Source organism: Malus domestica, chromosome 05 (assembly GCF_042453785.1).
Source record: "Malus domestica chromosome 05, GDT2T_hap1".
NCBI classification, from domain to species: domain Eukaryota; kingdom Viridiplantae; phylum Streptophyta; class Magnoliopsida; order Rosales; family Rosaceae; genus Malus; species Malus domestica.
In genome coordinates, this window is record NC_091665.1 from 32,714,502 (window position 1) to 32,737,816 (window position 23,315).

General features: G+C 38.4%; 2 protein-coding genes and 1 long non-coding RNA gene across 4 annotated transcripts; 2 read left to right on the forward strand and 1 right to left on the reverse strand.

Annotated features, from left to right (window-relative positions):
- The first annotated feature begins 7,133 nt into the window (after positions 1-7,133).
- On the forward strand, positions 7,134-8,024 carry LOC139196507 (uncharacterized). Of its 2 annotated transcripts, none has more exons than XR_011581507.1 (4): positions 7,134-7,338; positions 7,423-7,520; positions 7,605-7,702; positions 7,786-8,024. It is a non-coding gene; the product is annotated as an uncharacterized lncRNA (long non-coding RNA). The 2 variants fall into 2 exon arrangements; XR_011581506.1 differs by having other exon boundaries at positions 7,878-8,024.
- Positions 8,025-13,920: 5,896 nt separating this feature from the next.
- On the reverse strand, positions 13,921-17,964 carry LOC103419888 (transcription factor UNE12-like). Its single transcript, XM_008357978.4, has 7 exons — positions 17,381-17,964; positions 16,378-16,497; positions 16,176-16,241; positions 15,450-15,515; positions 14,738-14,815; positions 14,402-14,651; positions 13,921-14,236 (listed from the first exon to the last, which is right to left on the reverse strand). Exons 1-6 carry the CDS (start codon positions 17,720-17,722, stop codon positions 14,421-14,423), a joined length of 903 nt encoding a protein of 300 aa, XP_008356200.2. The 5' UTR covers positions 17,723-17,964; the 3' UTR covers positions 13,921-14,236; positions 14,402-14,420.
- Positions 17,965-19,146: 1,182 nt separating this feature from the next.
- Positions 19,147-22,941, forward strand: LOC103435676 (tryptophan synthase alpha chain-like). Its single transcript, XM_070821134.1, has 9 exons — positions 19,147-19,463; positions 20,319-20,465; positions 20,578-20,643; positions 21,020-21,128; positions 21,266-21,342; positions 21,459-21,536; positions 21,867-21,944; positions 22,167-22,226; positions 22,660-22,941. Exons 1-9 carry the CDS (start codon positions 19,269-19,271, stop codon positions 22,792-22,794), a joined length of 945 nt encoding a protein of 314 aa, XP_070677235.1. The 5' UTR covers positions 19,147-19,268; the 3' UTR covers positions 22,795-22,941.
- The last annotated feature ends 374 nt before the right edge of the window (positions 22,942-23,315 follow it).

Consider the following 23,315-nt stretch of genomic DNA (forward strand, 5'->3'; position numbering starts at 1 on the left):
TAACGGGAAAGTCATGCAGATAAATAGACATGACATTGTATTATTGGTCAAAAATGCTAAGACGGCATTCATTCTATGTGTTAACGAGTCTCAATTTATCATACCATGCACCCTGTCTTGATGTTGGAAAAAATCGAATATTGACCATGCAGAATTGACTGTCTAGTTTGTATGACAATTATTAAGCTTTTCATTACATATAAGTTTCATAGTGTTACGCTTGTTAAAAATACATCTTAAAGCATGATAAGTGTAGAAGCACAATACGAAAGTATGGCGAGAGGATTGTGTGAGTACATTGTGGCTTTGGAGGTTGCTCGTAGAACTTGGGTATTCGCTCACGTATGTGACAAACTTGTTCTGTGATGATAAGGTTGGCATTGATTTTTCTCATAATCCGATTCCGCATGATAGGATAGACATTTCATTAAGGAAAAATTAGACGTAAATAATTCAATTTTTGTTTATAAAATCAAAAGATCAGTTGGCGGATATATTGACGATAACAGTTTCTAGTTAAGCGCTCTACAACTCACTTGTTATGTTGGGTATTAGCGACATCTATGCATTAACTTGAGAATGAATGTTGGCGTGAGTTGACATTCTTGGCATAATGGAGTCCAAGTAGCAGGATTCGTTTCTTGATTGTTTCCTTGTAAGTTGTAATTAAGGTAGACTTTATTACGTATCGTTGCTTGGTAAGTAAAGTTGTATTATATATCTTTCCTCCTAAGGGAGAAGAATATATTGAAGAATTCTATGACCCAAATTTAGCACAGGTGCCACACAGGGCAGAGAAGCCACACATCTCATTTTACTTCTCACACACCCCTTGATAATTTCTATCCGTTGATCTTCTTCAATTCATCCGATCCGACATCCGAAAATTAAAAAGATATGTGAGAAGTAAAATGGGGTGTGTGGATATCACACCCCAAAGAAAAAATAGGGGTTGCCCCTAAGACCATCTCCAACCCTGGGCTAAAAGCCAAATTACCCCCCCCCCAAACACTCTCCAACCCATGCTAAAATTTTAGGCTAAATGCCAAATGCTATTTCTGGGCCAAATACCCCCCAGCTTTCCCCCGGGCTAAATGCGAAATGTTTATCGGAATTTAAATTTTTTTAGATTAAAATGTTCATAAAATTAATTTACAATAATCTACATATTTATTTAAAAAAAAATTGATTTAAGAAAAAAATTCAGGCTAATTTCATTCTTTAATAATTCCGGGCTAAAATTTTAGGGTAGAAGGGTTGGAGTAGAAAAGATATTTCTGGGCTAAAAGCTAAATTTTCCGGGCTAAAAAATTTGGCTTTTAGCCCAAGGGTTGGAGATGGTCTAAAGGGCGGCTGAAAATACCAAGATTAAAGCAAACCAAGTGGTGGGGGAGAGCGTCTAGACAGAAGGCGGAACCCCCTCTCTCTCAACTCTCTTCGGAGAGAGTCGAATAACTTGCCTATTTTCTTTGGTATATGATCTCATGCCGCTGCTTATATTATTACGAACAATTAAGTGACTTGGTACTACGGTCTAGTGATATTTCTATTCACTTGTAAATGAGAGAGGTCTTAGGTTTGATTCTCGCCAAAGGCGAATTTGAATCAAATTATTACTAGCCCATTTTGAGACTAAGCTCACCCCTTTGCTGTAAATAATATCGCTTGTTCAAAAAAAAAAAAAAAACCCTCCCAGTCACTAAAATCTGAAGAACAAATAAATTCACTAATAATAAAAAAAAAAGGAACTCAATTGTGTAAACAGAAAACTCAACAGTGCTATTACAAGAATTGCAAATCCTTACTGGCACCACAATAAGAGTTTAATTTCACAAAGTAACGATTACTCTTTTCAGAAACGAAGGAAAATAAAAAAAAGAAACATCAAATATTATTGTGCATTTGGAACGTGGAAACTCATTCTAACCTCTGAAGATAAAAAAAATGACTCAAATTTTGGGAAAAAGTACTAAACTGCACATTCCATAACGGCAGAGAAGTCCGACCGGCGTCCCCAATTAATCTACCCCGGAAGGTGTACTACTCTCTACTTTGTTTTTCTTCTTTAATTTCCGTTTCTTTCTGGTCAGAGTGTGGTCCTCTAGTTTAGGTATGGATGTTGGCAGCCATGGGAGAAAAACTTGGAAGGCTTGTGCACTGCTGTTCTTCCAAACTACCTTTAACTCTCTTGTACGAGTTTTGCACATGACAAGATTTCTGTTCAAATCTATACACAGGACATCCTCATTATTTGGGTGGACAGCTACTGGTGTAATTCGATTCCTCCACTGAAGGCTGTTTAGAGATATGGCCAAATCCCTTTGGTAGAACAAAATCTTGTGTACCGAACACCATTTGCCATTATCCTCTTCTTCTTTCAACTCCCAAACAGCCAAAACCTTCCCTGACTCATTGTGGGCAAGCAAACTGCACATTCGAAGACGCCAGTGGCACACACCTAGGCACTTAGTTCTTTCAAAGTCATTGTCATAATAGTCACCCAATTCAACAAAACGACAATGCTTTTGATCAATAACATTCACACTTCTACTAGTAGCACTTGCAGTCATGTCGATGTTGAACATATCCAACCCAATAAGAAAGCCACCAGAAGCCAAACAATACAACATTCCATTATAAGAAACGCCTTGCTTAGTCATATGAGTGTAGCTAACGCGTTGTGGGCAAGATACAAGTGACTCAGTCCATGTACCAGTCTCCGAAGAGTAGATCTCCACTTTGAACTCGGAGGGTCCAGTGATTTTACTTGTCAGCACAACCTTGCATCTATAGTTCGAATTAACTTGGACCATATTACTTCTACCTTTTTTATAGGACCAGTACCATCTTCGCTAGAGAACTTGTAGTAGGGCTCACAAATGAATCCCCCTCGTCTGTGCCAAACGTCTGCGTGGGTAGGGTTCTGAGGAACAGCAACGCATTGCTTGGTGTCAGGATTGCAGATGTAGTATTTACATGATTAATACAATCTAATACAGCAAAAAAATAAGTCATCATGCGTCCCTAATATCTCAAATTGGTCTCTTATACTTGAGTGAAAGCCGGGAAGGAAATCCATACAAAGCCTGCGTATTTTGATTTTCGCAGAATGATTAGACATGACAAAATATTCAATCCCCTGGGCTTATTATCTCTATTTAAGGTAAGACACATGAATCCTTCTTCCTGTCTGCTGAGGCATAGATAAGGATCCCGGATGAGAGTGAACCATCGCTTTGACACACACTTACATCGACCAATAGATTCCCGAGGAAGTCGACAAAAGATTTCAACCAATAAAGTGCAGGGACTTTGTCACTTGAAAGAGCATGTGATGGCACTCTTGGTGGTAATTTTGATCCTTTCAAGTGATGAGACAGATGATCGGAGTCAGAGTGGGCTCCAACAGACTGGCATAGTGTGTTGCAGCGAATTCCTTTAGTAGCAGTATGGTCACCTTTCATGGCTGCAGAAACCGACTCTGCAAAAATGATATATTGCCCAGAGTAATTATCTAGGGTTTCAATAAAAGTGAAAATAATAGGACTGCATCGATCACCAACAAATAGAATAGATATCACATTCAAACTGAATCACGAATTTCCGCCACACATCAAAACAGAATGCAATTAATAACAGTAAGCAGTAAAAAAATCTCACAACCAAACGAAAATCAAAGCCGAAATTAATAATGGTAAGCAGCAGAGAAAAAAGGCTAATTTATCGTAAAAAATGATATGAAATTATCGTAAATGGAAACACAAATGGAATCGATCTCGGTACTCCAACCTACAAGAACAATAGTTTCGAACTAAGAATCCGAATGCAACCACACAAATGTAAAGGCAAAAACATAACCTAAAAAATGATTTCGAACTAAGGATACCTATGCAACCAAACTCGGAAGTAAAGATGAAGAAACTAAATGAATCGTATTCAACTAGGACACTGCTTAAAACAAATGTGAGAAGAAATACTAGTTTAGAATCGAGGATCGTAATTCAAGTAGAACAAATATTGTTAACCTAGTTAATTTCGACCACATACACACACACACACACACACATATATATATAGATATACATATATATCTCTCTCTCTTTCATATATATAACTGTCATGAGTTTGTTCAGATGAACAAGAGAGGATCGCTACCTTGTACCATATTCTTCTCATGTTGCGGAGAGGGAGATATGTGTGCCTTGATCTTATCACTCTTCCTTTAGGGTTTAAATACTGAACGGTTTTGAACTTGTGCATTTGGTTAGGGTTTAAATACTATTAGCCCCACACGCGTGCGTAAATGATTTTTCTTTTATATTTTTATATTTTATTCTATTAAACGGACGTTTTTTTGTTAATTATGTTTCCATTTTATTTTAAAATAAAACAGTGTATCCTTTGTATCGGAGCATGTTGTAATTGTCTTTTTGTTGAAATTTATTTTAATTTATCTGTTTTTATGTTTTTTTTAAAGTAAAATAATAGCGTTAGTGGGTTAGATACAGATATCGGTGGAGCGATTTTTCAAGTGTCCGGTATTCAAGAGGTACTCCACATATTATAATACAAGTGGAGAAAATAATATATTTTTCCGTATCTCTCCACTTGTATCACGCCACAAGGAGTACCCGCTTGGACACTTTAGATCGTGAGGGCCATCTGTGTGTTGATTTCTTTCTTAAATGAGGATATTTTAAACATTTTTAATGTTTAGTCAAATTTTACCTCTTAATACGCATGCACATAGATGTATAAAAAGCATATAGCTTGAGTTCAGATAACTACTGAACCATTAGGATGATTCCAAATTGGTCCTTACCTTTTAAAACATTCTAAATTACTTAATGTTTTGAAAATTGGATAATTGTTAGATTTACTGGCGTGAAGTGGTGACATAGACAAATATTAATCCGAGTTTTAACTCTCAAGACATCTATATATGAAGCTCTGAATTTCCAACTTGACGCATTTTAGAAAAACAAATTAACGATTTAACCTGGCTAAAAGGAGTCGATTTGGGGAATCAGACCTCCAAAGACGACGATTAGTGAACCCAACTTTAGTATTTGTCCACCTCATATTTAATGCTAGTAATGTCATCACATAATGTTGGTAAATTCATAACTTAACATTAGTGACCTAACGGATGTCTAATTGTTTAAACGTTAGGTAGTTATTTAGAATGTTTTAAAAAGTTGTGACTAATTTGAAACTACTCCAAAAAGTTGGATAGTTAACCGGACTTAACTCAAAGAATATTGATAAATAAATAAATAAAAACTAACAAAACATAAGGACAAGGAAGTTCTAAATACAAAATATCTTCATTATTTGGATAGTCTCTCTATACACATATCCTCATAATTTGGATCGAGAACTAGTTGCCTTTAGCATAGCGACGACAAGGCTATGATGTTCACTGTGAAGTTCTGGATTTGATGCACCAAGTTCGACAGCCTCAACTATATTGGTGAAAATATAGGTCCGTCGAATCAGTATCAAATTATATGGACAAAGATAATCAAAGGAGATAAGTGCCTTTATCATAAAAGTGATCCGACTATCTGCGTCTCGAACTTTGAATGTAACATGAGAGTAACCAATCATAAAACACCTCATTTCGCTGAGGAGGGGAGAAGGTTAATGAAGTGACCTCTTTTGGCGAAAGAATCAAAGACTCTTTGTCGATTGAGACTTGAGATAAATAGCAGCCACATACTAAGAATCCATATCTATCCAGTCGGTCGAGACTCCTAAGGCAAATTGACTCTACAACTCTAGCCCCATCTATCTAGTTGGTCACCTTCGTTGGTTGCTTCTGGAAAACCCCATTTGTCTAGTCGGTCGTCGTCCGTCGGTTGTTAACCTAAACCCATATGTCCAGTCCAGACTTGTGCCGACGAATACCAAGCCAATTTCACAAGGTGTGAAAGGGTTTCGCGTAGAGCATTGATTTGTTTGTTGAGTTTAAGGTCATTTTCTTATTACATGATCTCGCATTTATATAGTGCACTCTGTTGATGCACAAAATCAGCGAAGACTTTGGTACAACAGAAAGTGTCAGGTTTTGTGACTTTCGCTTGGTTGCTTCCGTCACTAGTGAGGATAAGTACGTAAATGAATAGAGACAGAGAAGCAAACACAGGATGTACGTGGTTCACCCAGATTGGCTACGTCCACGGAGTAGAGGAGTTCTTATTAGTAGTGAAGGGCTTACACAAGTACAAAGGATCAAGCTCTCAATTTAGTGAGTTCTTGTGAATGATTTAACACAAAATGGCATTAGGCAATATTGTGGGGGAATGACCCCTATTTATAGAAAAACTTGTAGCTTTGTCACATTGACATGTGTCATGTTATGATTGGTTCTTGATGTCGACACGTGCTGCGCTCTGATTGGCTTCTAATCTTGACACGTGTCGAGTAGTGATTGGCCTCCTGGTCGGAGGGGAACTCTTCTGGGTCCTTGACAGTATAGCGTTGGCCGGTGCTCGGTAGTTTCGAGATTGGTCAAGTATGGTACAAACAGTGCTCCCCTAAGTTCCCGAGTGAGGGAAACTCCTCGGTTGGGGACTTGCAAGATCCAATCCCTTGAGTAATCACGAAACTTCTAAGTACCGAAGTGTGGTCTGATCTTCATCTGCCCTTCTCTGGAAGTACCTTTCCTCCATCCGGGAATGGTGTACTTAGCTGATGTTGACGCACAAGGTAATGTATCAATTTCACTTAAAGCTTAGTTGTAGTTTCGGGCTTAGTCAAGTGTGATACAAACCCTATAGTAGGAGTCCCCCAAGTCTTCAGGCGAAGAGAGTTGCCGAATGAGGTGTCTAGCTAGTAGTCAATGTCATGAGTAGGAAAACTTCACTTGTTTCTTTTCGAAGTGGTAACCCAGGGCTCTTTCTTCATATATTGTTTTTTGTTATGAAGATGTGTTAGGCCCAAAGAAGTGGAGACCTAGGCCCTTTTTTTTTTTTTTTTTTTTTTTTTTTTTTTTTTTTTTTTTTTACTCCCTCCCTTTTTCTTTGGAATGTTTATACAGATATCTATAATGTGGCCTTTGTCATGATTTTGGAGGATGGGTGTATTCGAATCCAATGAGGGGTAGGGTATGACTCATTATCATGTGCCATGATTTTGTCTTCCTTTAGCTTTTTTTTTTACTTTGCTTTACCATTTTTGCTTTCCTTTAGTCTTCCTTTAGCTTTTCTTCAATATAACACCATTTTCTGTGGCTCAGATCGCAAAACCATCTTCATGAAAGTTGTTCCTTAGCTCGTGAACTACAACATATCCGAATTGGAGATCCATCGGAGCAGTACAACTCCAGAAATTCAGGTATGATGAGTGATTGTTCGTCATTTGTATATCAACGCGTCAGACTTGTTGTGAGCTTCAAAAACTCCATTTTCTCTTGCTCAGATCAACATACTTTCTTCATCGAAGTTGTTCCTTAACTTGTGAACTACAACATATCCAAATTTGAGGTCCCTCGGAGCAGTATAACTCCAGAAATCCAGGTATGATGAGTGACTGTTCGTCATTTGTATATCAACGCGTCAGACTTGTTGTGAGCTTCAAAAACTCCATTTTCTCTTGCTCAGATCAACATACTTTCTTCATCGAAGTTGTTCCTTAACTTGTGAACTACAACATATCCAAATTTGAGATCCCTCGGAGCAGTATAACTCCAGAAATCCAGGTATGATGAATGACTGGTTATTATTTTTCTGTCAACCCGTCAGATTTGTTGTGAGCTTTGAAACTCCATTTTCTCTTGTTCAGATCGGTATGCTTTCTTCATTGAAGTTGTTCCTCATCGTCTCTTTCATAACATATCAAAAATTCAGAATGAATTAATGGTTAAATATTTCCAGATCTTCGAAACATCACAGCAGCTTCGAAATCTGCAAGAATCCGACTGTCATGTTTGGAGCTTCAACACTTTAATTTCCGTCGCTCAAACAGAAATGGTTCCTTCTTGAAAGTTGTTCATATGCTCAAGAACTATAGGGTGTCCAAAATTCAGCTCCATTGGAGAAGATCAGAGGTTGCAGAAATTTGATAGATGAAAGGAGGCGGAAGAGGGAGAGAGAGAAAAAGTCTCTTGAGTTCACATAGTTCGCTCTGAGGGGGTTGTTTTTGATGCCATACCCATAGTTCGCTCTGAGTTCACAGCAGACCAAGTTTTTGATGCCATACCCACTGTTTGTACCATACTTGACCAATCCCGAAACTACCGAGCACCGGCCAACGCTATACTGTCAAGGACCCAGAAGAGTTCCCCTCCGACCAGGAGGCCAATCACTACTCGACACGTGTCAAGATTAGAAGCCAATCAGAGCGCAGCACGTGTCGACATCAAGAACCAATCATAACATGACACATGTCAATGTGACAAAGCTACAAGTTTTTCTATAAATAGGGGTCATTCCCCCACAATATTGCCTAATGCCATTTTGTGTTAAATCATTCACAAGAACTCACTAAATTGAGAGCTTGATCCTTTGTACTTGTGTAAGCCCTTCACTACTAATAAGAACTCCTATACTCCGTGGACGTAGCCAATCTGGGTGAACCACGTACATCCTGTGTTTGCTTCTCTGTCTCTATTCATTTACGTACTTATCCTCACTAGTGACGGAAGCAACCAAGCGAAAGTCACAAAACCTGACACTTTCTGTTGTACCAAAGTCTTCGCTGATTTTGTGCATCAACATTTGGCGCCGTCTATGGGAATCGACACGAAAAGTTCTCTCTCAATTTTTCACACTCCACGGTAAATCTGCAAAATACACACAAAAACCCAGAAACTCAAAAGTCTCTCGCTCTCTCTCTAAGGAAATAAAGAAAAGCATTCTCTCTCTAAGGGGCGGTTCCAGTATTGCTTCCTTCTCCCGTCGTCGATTCGAAGGATGGAGGGATGAAGAGATTAAAAAGAAACAATACTTAATAGAAAAATGAGCAGCAGGGATGGTGATTCGAGGGAAGCGGAGTACATATGGAGACACCACAGGCACGGACCCAGAAAAAACCAGGGGACATCGGCTCTGGTCAGGCACATCAAAACCCATATGCATCTCGTAAGCTCTCTCTCTCCTCATCTCGGCGGAAATGGTGATTTGATAAACGACGCCAGAGCGGCCCCATTCGATGACGTTGCAAAGAACTTCGCGCCAGGTCGACAATCGACAGGTCGAGCTTCTTCTTCGTCTTAGCTCTCGTCCTCTCCGCCGCTGCCATGCCACACGTCTCCGATTTTCAAATCCACATTAATGGTCAGCAAGCATTCTTTATCCGTGAGGACCTCTCCTACAACAAAATCTCTGGGAAATTTCCAGTTAGTTTCACGAAAAGGGTTCCGGAGAACTCCACTATTAATCTCCCTTTCAACAAACTTGATCGGATCGATACCGGACTCGCGGCCTCTGTTCAGTCAGAAAACATATCAGTTTGCAGGAAACAATGAGCTCTGTAGGAAGCAATTGAAAACCCTCTGTCCCATTCCTTCTACTCTGTCCACTTGAAACATAGGGGATGAATAAGCCATTAAACTAGGGGATGAAGAAGCCAAATCTCTACTATCCCGAGCTGTCTACTTGTCCAACATCAGAAGCAGGAGATCTGGTCTTTGCCATTTTCAGGAAGTTCCTCCACAAAAGGTCATCGGCGGGGAATTTCCAGAAGCAGGAGATTTGGTCTTTGCCGATGGGGGCAAACCTGATGGAGAAGCTCAAAGTCGTGGTCGTCGGCCTGGACCGGATCCAATTGGACGGTTTGGCCCCGCCAGAACCCGAGTCGAAGAGCTCGCCGATGGAGAAATCGGGATTGACAATGGAGGAAACGAAGAAACTGCTGAGGGTGGCCCGGCTGGAAGCCGTGAGATCGAAGCTTCAAGAAGTCCAGAAAATCTGGGTATCGTATCCGGAGTTTCGTTGGGATCTGCCGGGAAGGTTGCGCGGATCTGCCATGGATCCACAAACTATCAGACTGGGAACCTAGGGTTAGGGTTTTGCGCGCTCAAGGTTCAAGTTCTAGCTGCAACAATGGCCAGGTGCAGAAGCCGAAGCAGAAGCTACAGCCCTCGTCGGCGCAGTCGGACTCCGTCTTGCGGACGCAAGCAGCACTCTGCCATTCTCTCACTGCCGGTCACTCTCACGCTCACTGGAAAGTACGGTCTCACCATCACAGACCCTTTTCTGAAAGGAACAGCTGGTTTGATGGTCCGCGACAAATGTCTCTGGCGAGGTCTCGGTACTCACCTTCAAGGACAACAGAAGCGCGACGAGCTCCGGGGAGCCGCGCTGGCGAGAAGACAACTCTTGCTGCTAGTGGCCCTGAAAGCTACTTTTTGACTTTCCAGAAGATGCTGTAAAGACAAGTCATGCCCCCGCCACTTGCAATTTGCAAAGTAAAGCAAAGTAAAGAGAACTTCACTTTACTTTTGTCTGCCATCTGCAAAGGCTAATGCACTTGGACCTCAACAAGAGAATAATAAATGCAGTGCGGTGGAAAAGAGAAAAAATAAAAGCAGAAAGCAAAAGAGAAAGAAAAGCAAGGAATAAACATTCTACCAGAATGATGTAATTTATTATCTTTCGGAGACATATGTATAAACTCCATCAGTGGGTAATATGTATAAACCCATCAGAGGGTAAAAAAAAAAAAAAAAAAAAAAAAAAGAACAACGACAAGCCCAAAACAAATGGGCTGACATGTTGTGGAAGGCGAAGACCCATAAGCTTGAAAAAGCACCAACCAGGCGAAGACTCATGTCATTCATACATAAACATTCATGAGCATCACTCATGATAATCATACATAAACATTCATGACCATCATTCATGTCAACATTCATGAGCATCACTCATGACAACATCCATGAGCATCACTCATGTCAATCAACATAAACATTCATGAGCATCACTCATGTCAATCAGCTTCAAAAGCTTCATTTACAGAGCTCTAGCTTCAAAAGCTTCATTTACAAAAGCTCCAGTTTCGAAAGCTTCATTTACAGAGCTATAGCTTCAAAGCTTCACTTGCAAAGCTTCACTTACAAAGCTTCAGTGCAGGGTATACAAATACCACATCCGAACAACCGCCACTTCGGCCTATACATGGATTCGATTTGAAGTCTCCAGCCAACAGACTCTATTGACCGAAGACTTGGGGGACTACATTATGTACCATATATTGGGCCTCAACTGGGCCTCATGAAAAATACTTGGGAGACTTAGCCTAAATTTATGTATCGAGGAGCGAGCCCTTAGTTTATAAAAAAGACTCCCTCACCATCATTAGAGAGCATCGCCGCCTGCTGAGCAACCGCCTCGCCGTGAGCATCAACTCTAGCCCATCATTTATGTATTGAGGAGCGAGCCCTTATTTTATAAAAGGGACTCCCTCACCTTCAAACGCCACAAGCCAAACCAACCAAGGCAACATAAGCTACAAGCAAAGCGGTCTCACAACATGTGCTACTTCTAGTTGAACATCATTTCAGATTGGGCACCGCCTCATATCGAGCATCAGTTCTAGATGACATTTAGTTACTTCGGCCCACACATGGACTGAATTTCAAGTCTCCAGCCAAAAGACTCTCTTGACTGAAGACTTGGGGGACTACTGTTTATACCATATTTAGGGCCTCGTATATTTGGGCCTTGGGCCTTGTATTTAGGCCTCACACTAAAGCCCATACTTTGTAAAAGAGGAGGAGCCCCTTATTCTATAAAAGGGGACTCCTACCCTCATTCTAGGGGAGGCAAAAGAACCAAGCCTAAGAAGGCTAAGAGAAGCTATCATTACATTCAGGAGAGACCTCACACCACCGAGGCTCTCCTCTCCCTTCTCTTCTTTCTCCTCCGGGGGACTTCCCCCAAACATTTGTATCCATACAATTACAGAGAAACAGAATCAACTACAGTGTGGACGTAGCCCAAACATTGGGGTGAACCACGATAAAATCCTTGTGTTATTTACATTACATGCAGATTCACGGTCGGATTTACGTTGTTCCAAGACATCCGGTTTTGTGTATCAACACACTCCTTACAAATCATTCTTCCACCGAAACTCTATCACCACCGAATCTCACCTTCTTTGAACTAGGATTTTGAACCTAGACTCATTATGCGATTAATTCAAACTTCATCCAGAAGCTAATCATGATCCTTATAAGCAATCCTACTCTCAAGCACTTTCAAGACAATTGCCAATAACACCTCAGATTATGCTTAGAAACCATAATAATATCTAGAAAAGTTATTAAAAATCATATTGATCTTCTTTTAATCTAACGGCTTCAAACATATGGATTGATAGTATAAAATCGGGTATAAACATTATCAAACACCATATGTAATTCAATTTCAATTAGTAAATGTGTCTATGCATGTGATCCAAAATCCTAATGGATAGGGTGTTGGGCTTCCGCCCATGCATTCCGGATTTGAATCTCCCCACTCCCCCCTTAAAATATTATAATAGTTTCGAAACCTTTCATTCTTTATTGTAATAGTTCTGAATTCTCCCCTTAATAATAATAAATTAAAGAAAAATCAATTAGTAAATGAACTCCCAATACTGATTTTGTGACTTCAGCCAAGAATTCTGAGGTCATTTCAGCCTTAACTTGCACCCTAAATCATATTTTTATGTCACACTTGAGCTACTATTGTCAACTTCCACCAAGTTTTCCGTCTAAGATACTTATGATTCATCTAGATAGCTCGTAACATTTTCATACTAGACAAGAAAAGATATTGTGAAAAATCAACAATCGCATTTTCAGAAACAATAAAAAAGAGCTCTAATATTTAATCCATTCCCTGCCGGAGCAGGCTAGATCTGGCTGGTTATGGATTTTATTAGTCTTTGTTGCCCTCGGAGCTTCTCGTTGTAATTTTTTTACTTGAGGAAGGTGATAGGAAAAGGCAAATGGAATGGTAACTAACATTTCTCTTTTTTACTTTCGTCTAAAAGAAAAAACCTAACGGTTTAATCAGTTTTCTGAATTCCTACAAAACACATCATTGAAACAATTTTCGCATAAATTTCTCCATACCTTAAACAAAGTAACGGTTAATTTTGTTTGACCTAAACTGTGACATCTCATTTCGTCCAGGGAATGGATCATATAAACCTTATATGTATATTCTCATCTCTACCTAGCATGAGGCCTTTTAAGAGCTCACTGGCTTCGGATTCCATCGGAACTTCGAAGTTAAGCGAGTTCGTGCGAGAGCAATTTCATGATGGGTGATCTGTTGGGAAGTTCTCGTGTGAGTTACCAGAAACAAAACCGTAAGAGCGTGGTTGGGACCCAAAGCGAACAATATAGTGCTAAGGTGAAGTCAAGCTCGGAATGTGATAGGGACCCGAACCAGGATGTGACATAAACTCAAAGCTCTCAACAATTCCCGTAACCTTAACAACTAACACTTTAACCCAATAGCAATGTTGTTTGTCAAAAAAAAAAAAAAAAAAAAAAGAAACTCTAAGCCCCCGAGAAGAAAAATGGTAGAAAGCATAACTTCGAAGCAACCCTATTTTGTACTTTGAATTTGATTGGGTTGAGTGCAAATAAATAACTCTAAAACAACCGTTAGGTTCTTTCTTACAATGATTAATCCTCAAATGATGATTCAAAAGAATTAAAAAAAGAAGTCTAATTACTTTTCTAAAGAGAACCCCACGACCACGACCACGAACCACTTACACGGTTACACCCATTAAAAAAAGTACCATTCAATTTTTCTTATAATTACTTAAAACTTGAACGTTAAAATGATGGTATCTCAAACCTGTTAAACCACCATGCGAAAACGTTAAAACACATAGCACCACACAATAGATTTGGGACATTGTCACCTTAAAATCCCCGTTTCACCTGAATCTTCCCTTGCAACACGCATATTTTCAAACTAAGCAACAATTATGCATTCATTATCCCACCTCTATATTACATAACTCTAAACATACAAAAAAAAAAAAAACCATAATATGTTCATATATACTACTCAAAATTCCTTATAGAAGGTAGTAGGTCCCACAACCCACTAAGCAAAAACAATACTAGAGCCCCCACTACAAAAGGGCTTCCATCATTTTCCACTACCCCCACCATTGATGCAAAAAAGCAGAGCATATCAAGTGTTCTTTGACAATTCCTCCTTTGCTGGCAAGGCATGAAGGGCCTGCTCCTATTTCTTTAGGGCATTGACATCGATCCCTGTTTGGACAAAAGCTTAAAGAAAAAGGCAAAAAAAGCAACTATGGCATCTGACTTTGAATGCAATTTGAAGCTTAAGATATGGCGGGTCGGGAAAACGACAAACACGGCGTGGGACCCAAGAGCATCTAGTGAGTATTCGGGTGGGACCGCGGGAATGCATACCTATCGTTCTTCTGAGGTCTTAGGAAGGAGGGTTCATTTCAGGCTTGACAACGCTAGAGGTGTCCGGAGGTTGTGTGTTGTAGATTGCCGAGGCCAGTGAGATAGGCATGATGCAGAGAGCCTTGTATTGGAGGAACTGCATTGCCGCCCCAACGTTGTCTTCCATAAGCTTAGCTACTTGTCGTTCTGTGCCGTCATTAGACCACTTATCCCACGCCGGTTGGTTTCTACCACCTTCGCTGCCTTCTTCCTGCCATTAGAACAGAAACTTTTTTAGCAATATAACAAAGAGGAAAACAAAATCCCTAGGAAATATAAAATGTAATCATCTATTACCTCAACTGAAGATAGTGGAATATCTGTTACAAGTGGTGCCACAGCACCAGCCCCGCCCAATCTACTCATGCTCAAAACCTGTAAAGGAGATGACTTGAGCATTAACAAGAAAAGGACAAAAACCTTCACTTTCAACATTATAAAAAGACCTACTTCTATCACCGCACGCCTAACAAATTTGTTCGGGTCTTAAGTAATTGGTCAAACCGACACAGATAAAAGAAGTGAAATCTACCCTTTTGTTTTTTGTTCAATATAAAATATAATAACAATAATTTCATTCGATAATCTTACCAAAACGACACACGTTATATGAAGATTTGGAAATCCGAAACCCGCCCTTGAAAAGAGTAAATGACTTCCAGTATTTGGTTGTACTTGTACACAACAAATGTCCAGGAAGGGATTCAATTTCTTTCTATACTTGCTCAATCATGCGAATGCACTTATGTAACTGATTGCATTGCTATGATGATGACAACTATTTGTCTCATGCAAGTGGAATTTTATACCATTTATCAGAAAATGTTAATATCAAAAGAAAGTAAGCCTCTATGGAATAACAATTCGTTTAAAAATTAATGACCATTTTAAGTATAGAATAGTTTCAGCAAATAATTGAATGTAAAGCAATAGACAAATATGAGAGGATTTCAGTAATTAGGAATTCTATCATTTACGTGAAAAAGAAAATAAGAATTAAACTCGATACCTTTACTTGGAGCCTTAGGAACTTCACATAGTCCATTATCTCATCAAGCATGGCAGCTCTATCCGTCTGCACAAAACAGAAGTACATAGAATACAGATGATGAGGTCTCAAGAAGCCGTAACAATATGCAAATCCATAAAGCACAAGCATTGAAATTATTTTGCTACAACATTTGTCACATAACCAGCTTCTGGAATGCCATTTGCACGTTATCACTCAAAAAGTCGCAAGCAACCCATTGTGTGGATTTAGAAACAAGCTCTGTTGAATTCTGTGTACTACTAACGACAGTCAAAATATGAAACAACACATCCCAATAAATTACAACAGCTTCGTAAGTTGCAGAAGAAATTCTTTAAAGAAAAACTGACAACTGAAAACAGGTCCTATAAACTTACAAATGATTAAGTCCCCAAATTTTTTTCATGCAATGCACCTCAGAACAACACTCAAGGTAAAGTATGTGTCTCAGAACTTTCTGAACAATACCACCATATTCACCACATCTAAGTAAGGTTTACTATCCAGGTTTCCAAAGGGGTTATTCTCTTAAATGATTTAACATATTATCAAATTGGTTTCATATTCAATTTTTACAAGCTTGGCTTGTACACAACTATTATCAATTTGTTGAACAAGGGAATCTTCCCTTCCCCTCATACTACATAAAACAACATGTTTCTAGTGAGCGTGAAATGTATACAACATGAAAGGAGTGTCACTGACCTTGTTGACGCTAGGAACTAGTTCCTGCAACGCCCTGATTCTTTCTGCTATTCTTTCTCTGCGCAACTGTACAGAAAGGTGTAATCAAGAATAATTCCATAATAATCATAAAGGAGGAAGAGGAAAATAAAAGTTAAAAATTAAAACATAGTTTCAGAACATTTCCAAGAATTATTTTTTGTGTAAACTATACCAAACTTACCCGCTCGGCAATGCTGTGTGGATCTGTGGCTTGTCCTCTTCTAGCTCGCACCCTTGGTCGCATTGCTGGTGGATGCGGTGCTGCAGCAACTGTATTTGAAATAGGTTGGCCATGGAAAACCTGCAAAACGATATAGTTTATATTACTAAAAACAGTTGCAATGAAAGAAAGTGAGATAGTTCCTCAACAATGCACGACACCGCAAAACCCAAAAGGTAAATTACATCAAACATTTTGATCAATTAATAGATGTCCCTAGCTCTTAAAAACTCAAACATTGTCAACAAAATAGGCTGACCTATCCAAGTTCCGAATTTCCATAACCACACATCATACTTATACACACATATATGTAAACACATCAATATGTATATACATATGTAATGTGTACAGAAGTATCAAAATCAATTGCTAACATGTTGAAGACTAGTTGCAAAATTTTGTTTCCGTAATCCTGCATCTTATTTGGAAAGCAGAATTATTATTCTTTGTTTCGAAAATTTTAAGGCCTGCCGGAATTTTACTCAATTGAGAAACAGAATACATAAAAATATAAAACAATTAATCACCATGGTTGGATACTCTCTCTCTCTCTCTCTCTCTCTAAAATCAAATGCAAACCAATCACTTTTCACATGCTTCCATTTTCTCTGACATCAGAATTTTACGGACTATTGGTTTGCATCACTAAAAGATTAAAAATTGTGAGTTTTCTGTTTGATTCTGGCCAGCCATTTAGCTCCATTTTCTCTCAGGCAACCCAGAAGCATCCTCCTGTAACTTACTTCTTGTCAGATAGCACTACTTGAATCTCACCCAATTAATCAAAACCCAATTTCTTGCAAGTTTCCAATTTTCCTTGTTTCCTTTCCTTTGTCTTCTTGCTTATTAAGCGAACAAATAAAACAATTAATTAAAACAACATTGATTAACTTATAATTACAGCATCTGAAATGTTAAACTTTCGAATTAACAAAACAAAACCGCCCAAACAAAATCTTACATTTTTCACAGATGAAACTCGACTATCAACGACGTCGTCTCGAAACCGCTTCCCGCTCCCAGAAGCCTCCTCGTGCTTCAAAAACCCAGCTTTCCCCTGCTCCAAGCTCAACCCCAAGGGAAACACCCCTCCATGGAACCCACCGCCACCGCCAACTCCGCCTAGGTGGCCGGACCCGTCGACGGAGTTCAGCTGCAGCATCATAGACGCCGGAGATACCTGTCCTCCGGCCAAACCGCCGTCGCTTCCCGCCAAATTAGCATCGGCGGAGGCAAAGTTGGGGAGGCCGAGAATTTGCTCGAGGAAGTCGTCGGCCTGGGGCTCCGAGGGGTTGTTGGCCATGGAGAGGAGGAGGACGAACCGAGGAAGTAGTGAGCGAGTGACGGGGCGAGTCGAGGTGAGTCGGTGGGGAGCAAGTTAGGGTTTTTGAAAAGAGCATCTACATGCAACAAAGAGAAATGGAAAGGGAAAGCTTTGAGCTTTGAGAGAGCTTTTGAAATTTTTGCTTTTGAGTTTTTTTTTTTTTTTTTTTTTTTTTTTTTCTCTGCTCAGACTCAGAGTGAGCGAAGAGACAAAAGAGAGACGAAAAGCGAAGGTGGCTTTATCTGGTTAAAAATGTTTCGCTTTTGTAAAAGGGGCTGAATTTCTCAAAATTTACCTTTTTGTGCCATTATTATTTTATCTTTATATTTGATTTTGCTGATTTGGGTTTGTTCGTTGGTTCTTGGCGGGCCACTATTTTGCCGCCCAATTGTTACGTGAAGCCCATTATATGCCGGCCCAAGATCTTATCTAAATTTTTGGACTGCACTTCTTTGTTAAATTGATTGTTTCTTGGATCAAATCTCAAGAGTTCTCCTCTTTATTAAATAAAATCGAGTCTCGTTCTCTTGATTATCAAGTGATTAACAAATACACGATCACTTAATCTTAGTTTGATATCAATGACATAGATTAAAATATTAAAATCATATTTATTGATTCAATATCTTTCATATTTAAACTCAATTCAAAGGTAGGTGACGGTGGATATTTGATTAGCAGATGACTAAAAGAGCGGAACTCTAATTAGATATGAGTAATTACTGATTAGCATGAAAATAGTATAATATTTTGCCAAAAACATTGTACAAGTACCAAAATAGGAATAGTAACAAGTCATTAAGAAAACAAATATAAATTTTGACACGAGGATTGACATTTGATAATATCAACAAAGAATCATTCTTAAAGTATCAACAAAAAGATAAATAACTTGTTAAAATGTAATAAATAAAAAATTACCCATACATGTTGAATTCTGATTGACATAAAGGTAAGAATGACTACATCTAACATAAGACATCGCATGTTTTCACCAAAATGCATAATTTCTTTGTCTACAAAGCATGTCAAGAGCTTACGAGACTATTTTTCCAACTTTCTCACGTAGAAAACCCCAAACGAGTCTTAAATATTTCGCAATTTTCTAAATTTGATTATACAAGGAAAAGTTACAATGTTTTAAATTTCAGATACTCCCTGTACTTTTATTCAAATTTTTTTTTCCTTATGAGGAAATATGCTAAGAATTTAAAAGGTAAGATATTAGGTGCACCTAACAATTTGACCCATTTCCCTCTTCAGGAAACTTGAAATTAACTCTGACAATCTAAAATCTAAAAGAATCAATCACAAATTTTTAGCCCAAAATAAATTGATAAAAATTTCATTTGGGGAAAAAGATAAAATAAAATATGCGCGGAATTCAAAGGTTGAGACAAATAAATATGATAAGAAGGAATCAAGAATGGTACTTGAAAATTGAGAGTAAAAACAAAGTGTACACCCGGCAGAAGAAGGCTACTGAAAACCCTACAAAACGCTCAGTCACTGCTGGGTCTACCGAATGGCTGCTTCTTCCTCTCTTAAATTTGCAGCTGGGTTTCTCCAACTGAAGAAACCACAAAACCCATTGCTCCTCCGCTCTCCCAATCAAGTATCCACCCTTTCGACCAAGAAGTTTGCTCCAATGGCGGCTCTCACCGCCACCCCAGCCGTCAGCCTCTCCCAGACTTTCATAAATCTGAAGGAGCAGGGAAAGGTGAGCAAATTTTGGGCATCTGGGTTATGAGATTTCGATTGCATTGTGGAAAAGTTTCATCATTTGGTGTGCCTGTTATGCTTGTTTGTGCTTTCATTTGAATTCCTGCTGAAAATTTTGCAGAACCCACCACTTTTCATGGATTTCTATGCCCAATGAAAGATGGGGTTTGAAAATTTCATCATTTGGTGTGCCCCTTTCTTCAATTTTTTGTTCTTGCAATTGAATCCCTACTGAAAATTTTGCAGAACCCACCAAATTTCATGGCTTTCGGTGCCCAATGAAAGCTGGGTTTACAAAGTTTCATGATTTGGTGTGCTTGCTCTGCATGTTTTGTTCTTTCATTTAAATCCCTTTTGAAAAACTTGCAAAACCACCAAATTCATGGCTTTCTCTGCCCACTTAAGTCTGCCAAAAATTTTGGGACTTTTAGTCGTATTTTGATCACCAGCCAAATGCACATTTTATACCTCTTTTGTTGCTTTTGGCATTGCCATGTTCTTGATATATTCAATTTCCCCTTCATATGTTGGCCTTCATTTCCTAATAGGGTCGGGGAAGGGATGCTGACTGATTAAAATTTTTGTTTGGTTCTTGTTCTTGAGAACGATTTGGCTTTGAACAAATTCTCTGCATTTTACCAGTATTGGCAAAGTTGCTATAGTACACTAATCAGTCACAAGTTATGTTTATGGTTGTTTGTTATGCATGCTTCAAAATGGATCGACATTGGAATATTTGGTTTTCTCAGCTAAATTTTATCTTAGGACTAGGACTGGGATTTGCAACTGATTTTAGATGAAATGGTTTATACATCAAGTTTTGTTGTTCTAATGATTATGTCTTTCTGTGAAGGTTGCATTTATCCCTTACATCACTGCCGGTGATCCTGATCTTTCAATCACGGCAGAAGCATTGAAGGTGCTTGATTCTTGTGGATCAGACATAATCGAATTAGGTGTTCCATACTCGGATCCATTAGCAGATGGTCCAGTTATACAGGTTTGATATGTTTTCCGTTTGTATTGTCTACTTTGGCATGTTCTTGTTACAATTTATGTTCAATAGGTTCCTGTTTTTTATCCACCACTAATTGGTGTGTATTATTTCTTAGGCTGCAGCCACCCGTTCCCTGGCAAGAGGGACCAATCTCAATGCAATTATTTCAATGTTGAAGGAGGTATCTTTATATGCTATGTTATAACAACTTGATATTTGTTGGTTTTCTATCCCAAGTGAAAAGTATGTTAGATTTATTACTGTTACTGTGACTACCAACGAAACGTTGATTGCTGAATTCCATGAAATAATTTGATTATGAGCATCCAAGTTATTATCATATTACCATACTACATATCTCTATGTGGGATGTAGGAGTAAAAATTCATATCAAGACAGTAGCATATTCTCCCATGATGTTTCTTACGTAATAAATCTACGAATGATATGCATACAGACATCGTGAAGTTGTTATGTACAGTTCTTGTTTCACATTGACACCTCTCTCGCTCTTCCCATCGAAACAATCTCATTATATTAATTTGTTGAATGTACAGGTGATTCCTCAATTGTCTTGCCCAATTGCGCTGTTTGCTTACTATAACCCAATTTTGAAGCGTGGAATTCCGGAGTTCATGTCCACCATCAAAGACGTTGGTGTACATGGTAATGTATAAGTACTTGATTTATAATGTTTATGAACATCATAATTAGTTCTGTTTATCCTTTGTGAACTTGATTTCGTCTTAAAATATATATCTTATAGGAATATGACTAGATTCCTATTTTATATTGGCTTGTAGGGCTTGTGGTTCCAGATGTTCCATTGGAAGAAACAGAAATTTTGAGAAAGGAAGCTGTGAAAAATAATATTGAATTGGTTTGTTTCTTAGTTTTTCCCTGCACTATATTCGGATTTTTTAGATTATTTCAAATTATTGATTCTTACTTTTGGATGTAATTGAAATACTTCCGATCCGCTTGTATGATTTACAGGTATTACTAACTACACCCACTACTCCAATTGATCGCATGAAGGCCATTGCCGAAGCTTCAGAAGGATTTCTGTACCTAGTAAGAATCACACATCTATCCTTGTTCTTTTATATTCTCTATATATTTAACAATCTATTGAGTTATGTCCAGTTTTCTGGAATTATCACTTAGATTAGAAATTAAAATATTGAATACATGTGATAACTGGTGTCATGAAAGTGGATGCTAAATGTGGTCTTGGTCAAAGAACTTCCATTTTTGGAGGGCTTCCTATCAATAACAAGTTGGCAAGTTTTGTTTGCTTCGCAAACATATTTTATTTATAATTTTATACAAATTCTTTCATCTATCTTGAGGTGAATATGACGTTGCTAATTGCATTTTATTGTTCGTTGTTTTGAATTATAGGTAAGCTCCATCGGAGTTACTGGTGCCCGTGCATCTGTGAACGAACGAGTTCCTGCCCTTTTAAAGGAAATTAAAGAGGTTTGTCTTTTGAATCAGTTCTACAGTTTACCAGCGTGGATTTTAATTTCTTAATTGTTTTGAAGTACGTTATATCATTAGGTGCTAGAATTGAACTGAATTTCTTTCAAAAGTTTAAAGGCTTCAATACCAAACAGAGCTAGAAAACATATGCGGTTGATATGATCCCACTTGAACTAACATGTTTGTCTTGCATAACCATGCTTACCTTTTATGTGACAGACAACAAAAAAGCCTGTAGCAGTTGGTTTCGGCATCTCAAAGCCCGAACATGCGAAACAGGTCAGTATTCTAACCTAACTCAGCATGCCTCACACCCACACCCACAGTAGACCACGGGTTCGTTTGGATGTGCTTTTAAAATGACTAAAAGCGCTTTTAGAGAAAATGTTTTTTGGTTTCAAAAGCACTTAAAGTGCTTTCTACAAGAAGCACCAGTTATGTGCTTCTTCCAGGAAGCACTTTAAGTGCTTTTCCAGAATATACTTGCAATTTTACTAAGAATTAGTTTCAAAAACATTTTCAACAAAAGCGCTTTCAGTCATTTTAAAAACACATCCAAACGAGCTCTACTTTACCATCCTGCTAAAATTCGACTGTCCCCTCTCCCTTTCTAGACTTTGTCCTGCCTGCTTCAAACCAAAAGAATATCAGAATGACAGTTGTTGCTAAACGTCTGCTTCAATCGAGATACTTATTCGTGTGTGTTGTGCAGGTAGCAGGGTGGGGAGCTGATGGCGTTATCGTTGGTAGTGCGATGGTGAAGCTGTTGGGCGAAGCGAAAACGCCCGAGGAAGGGTTGAAGGAAATAGCAACTTTCACCAAGTCTTTAAAATCTGCACTCCTCTGAAGACATTTTATGTGTGCTTTTTTTTTTCTCTTGTTTTGAACCACAGATTAGTCATCTTTGTTGCAAAATCTTTCCGTTGATGTGAAAATCTTACCGTTGTAGTTTCAAAGTTCTTTGTCGAAAATAAAATATGCAAGGGTCACTACAGCTGTTTTTTTTTCCGGTCATCGTTAAAAATTTCATGAACGATAATTGTTGATTATTAAACAAAAGTTGGAGTAACTTTATCCCGTATCAAAATGATAAAAGTTATTGAGAATTAGTCAAATGACTCAAATCAATTACCAATTAGTTATACATAATTTTTATTTTTTAAAGGGGGACTTACTAGTGACAAAGTCACGGTAGTTCATCTTTTTGCACAATGAAAATTAGTAATAAATCATATTCTCTGTAAAATTCAGGTAGTACAAAACTAAGACATACTGATATTTTTCTTACATTTTGGTCGGAAATTGAGATCATCATACCTAAACCAACAAACATTTCCGGTATATGATGAGGTTTTAAAAAAAATGGAT

Coding starts and splice junctions, on each gene's coding strand:
- LOC103419888 (XM_008357978.4), bottom strand. CDS start 17,722: ATGGCCAACAACCCCTCGGAGCCCCAGGCCGACGACTTCCTCGAGCAA. Junction 16,498..17,380: donor GAGTTTCATCTGTGAAAAAT/GTAAGATTTTGT, acceptor ATCGTTTTGCAG/GTTTTCCATGGCCAACCTAT. Junction 14,816..15,449: donor TCCTAAGGCTCCAAGTAAAG/GTATCGAGTTTA, acceptor TCTCCTTTACAG/GTTTTGAGCATGAGTAGATT.
- LOC103435676 (XM_070821134.1), top strand. CDS start 19,269: ATGGCTGCTTCTTCCTCTCTTAAATTTGCAGCTGGGTTTCTCCAACTG. Junction 20,644..21,019: donor TTATTTCAATGTTGAAGGAG/GTATCTTTATAT, acceptor TTGAATGTACAG/GTGATTCCTCAATTGTCTTG. Junction 22,227..22,659: donor AGCCCGAACATGCGAAACAG/GTCAGTATTCTA, acceptor TGTGTTGTGCAG/GTAGCAGGGTGGGGAGCTGA.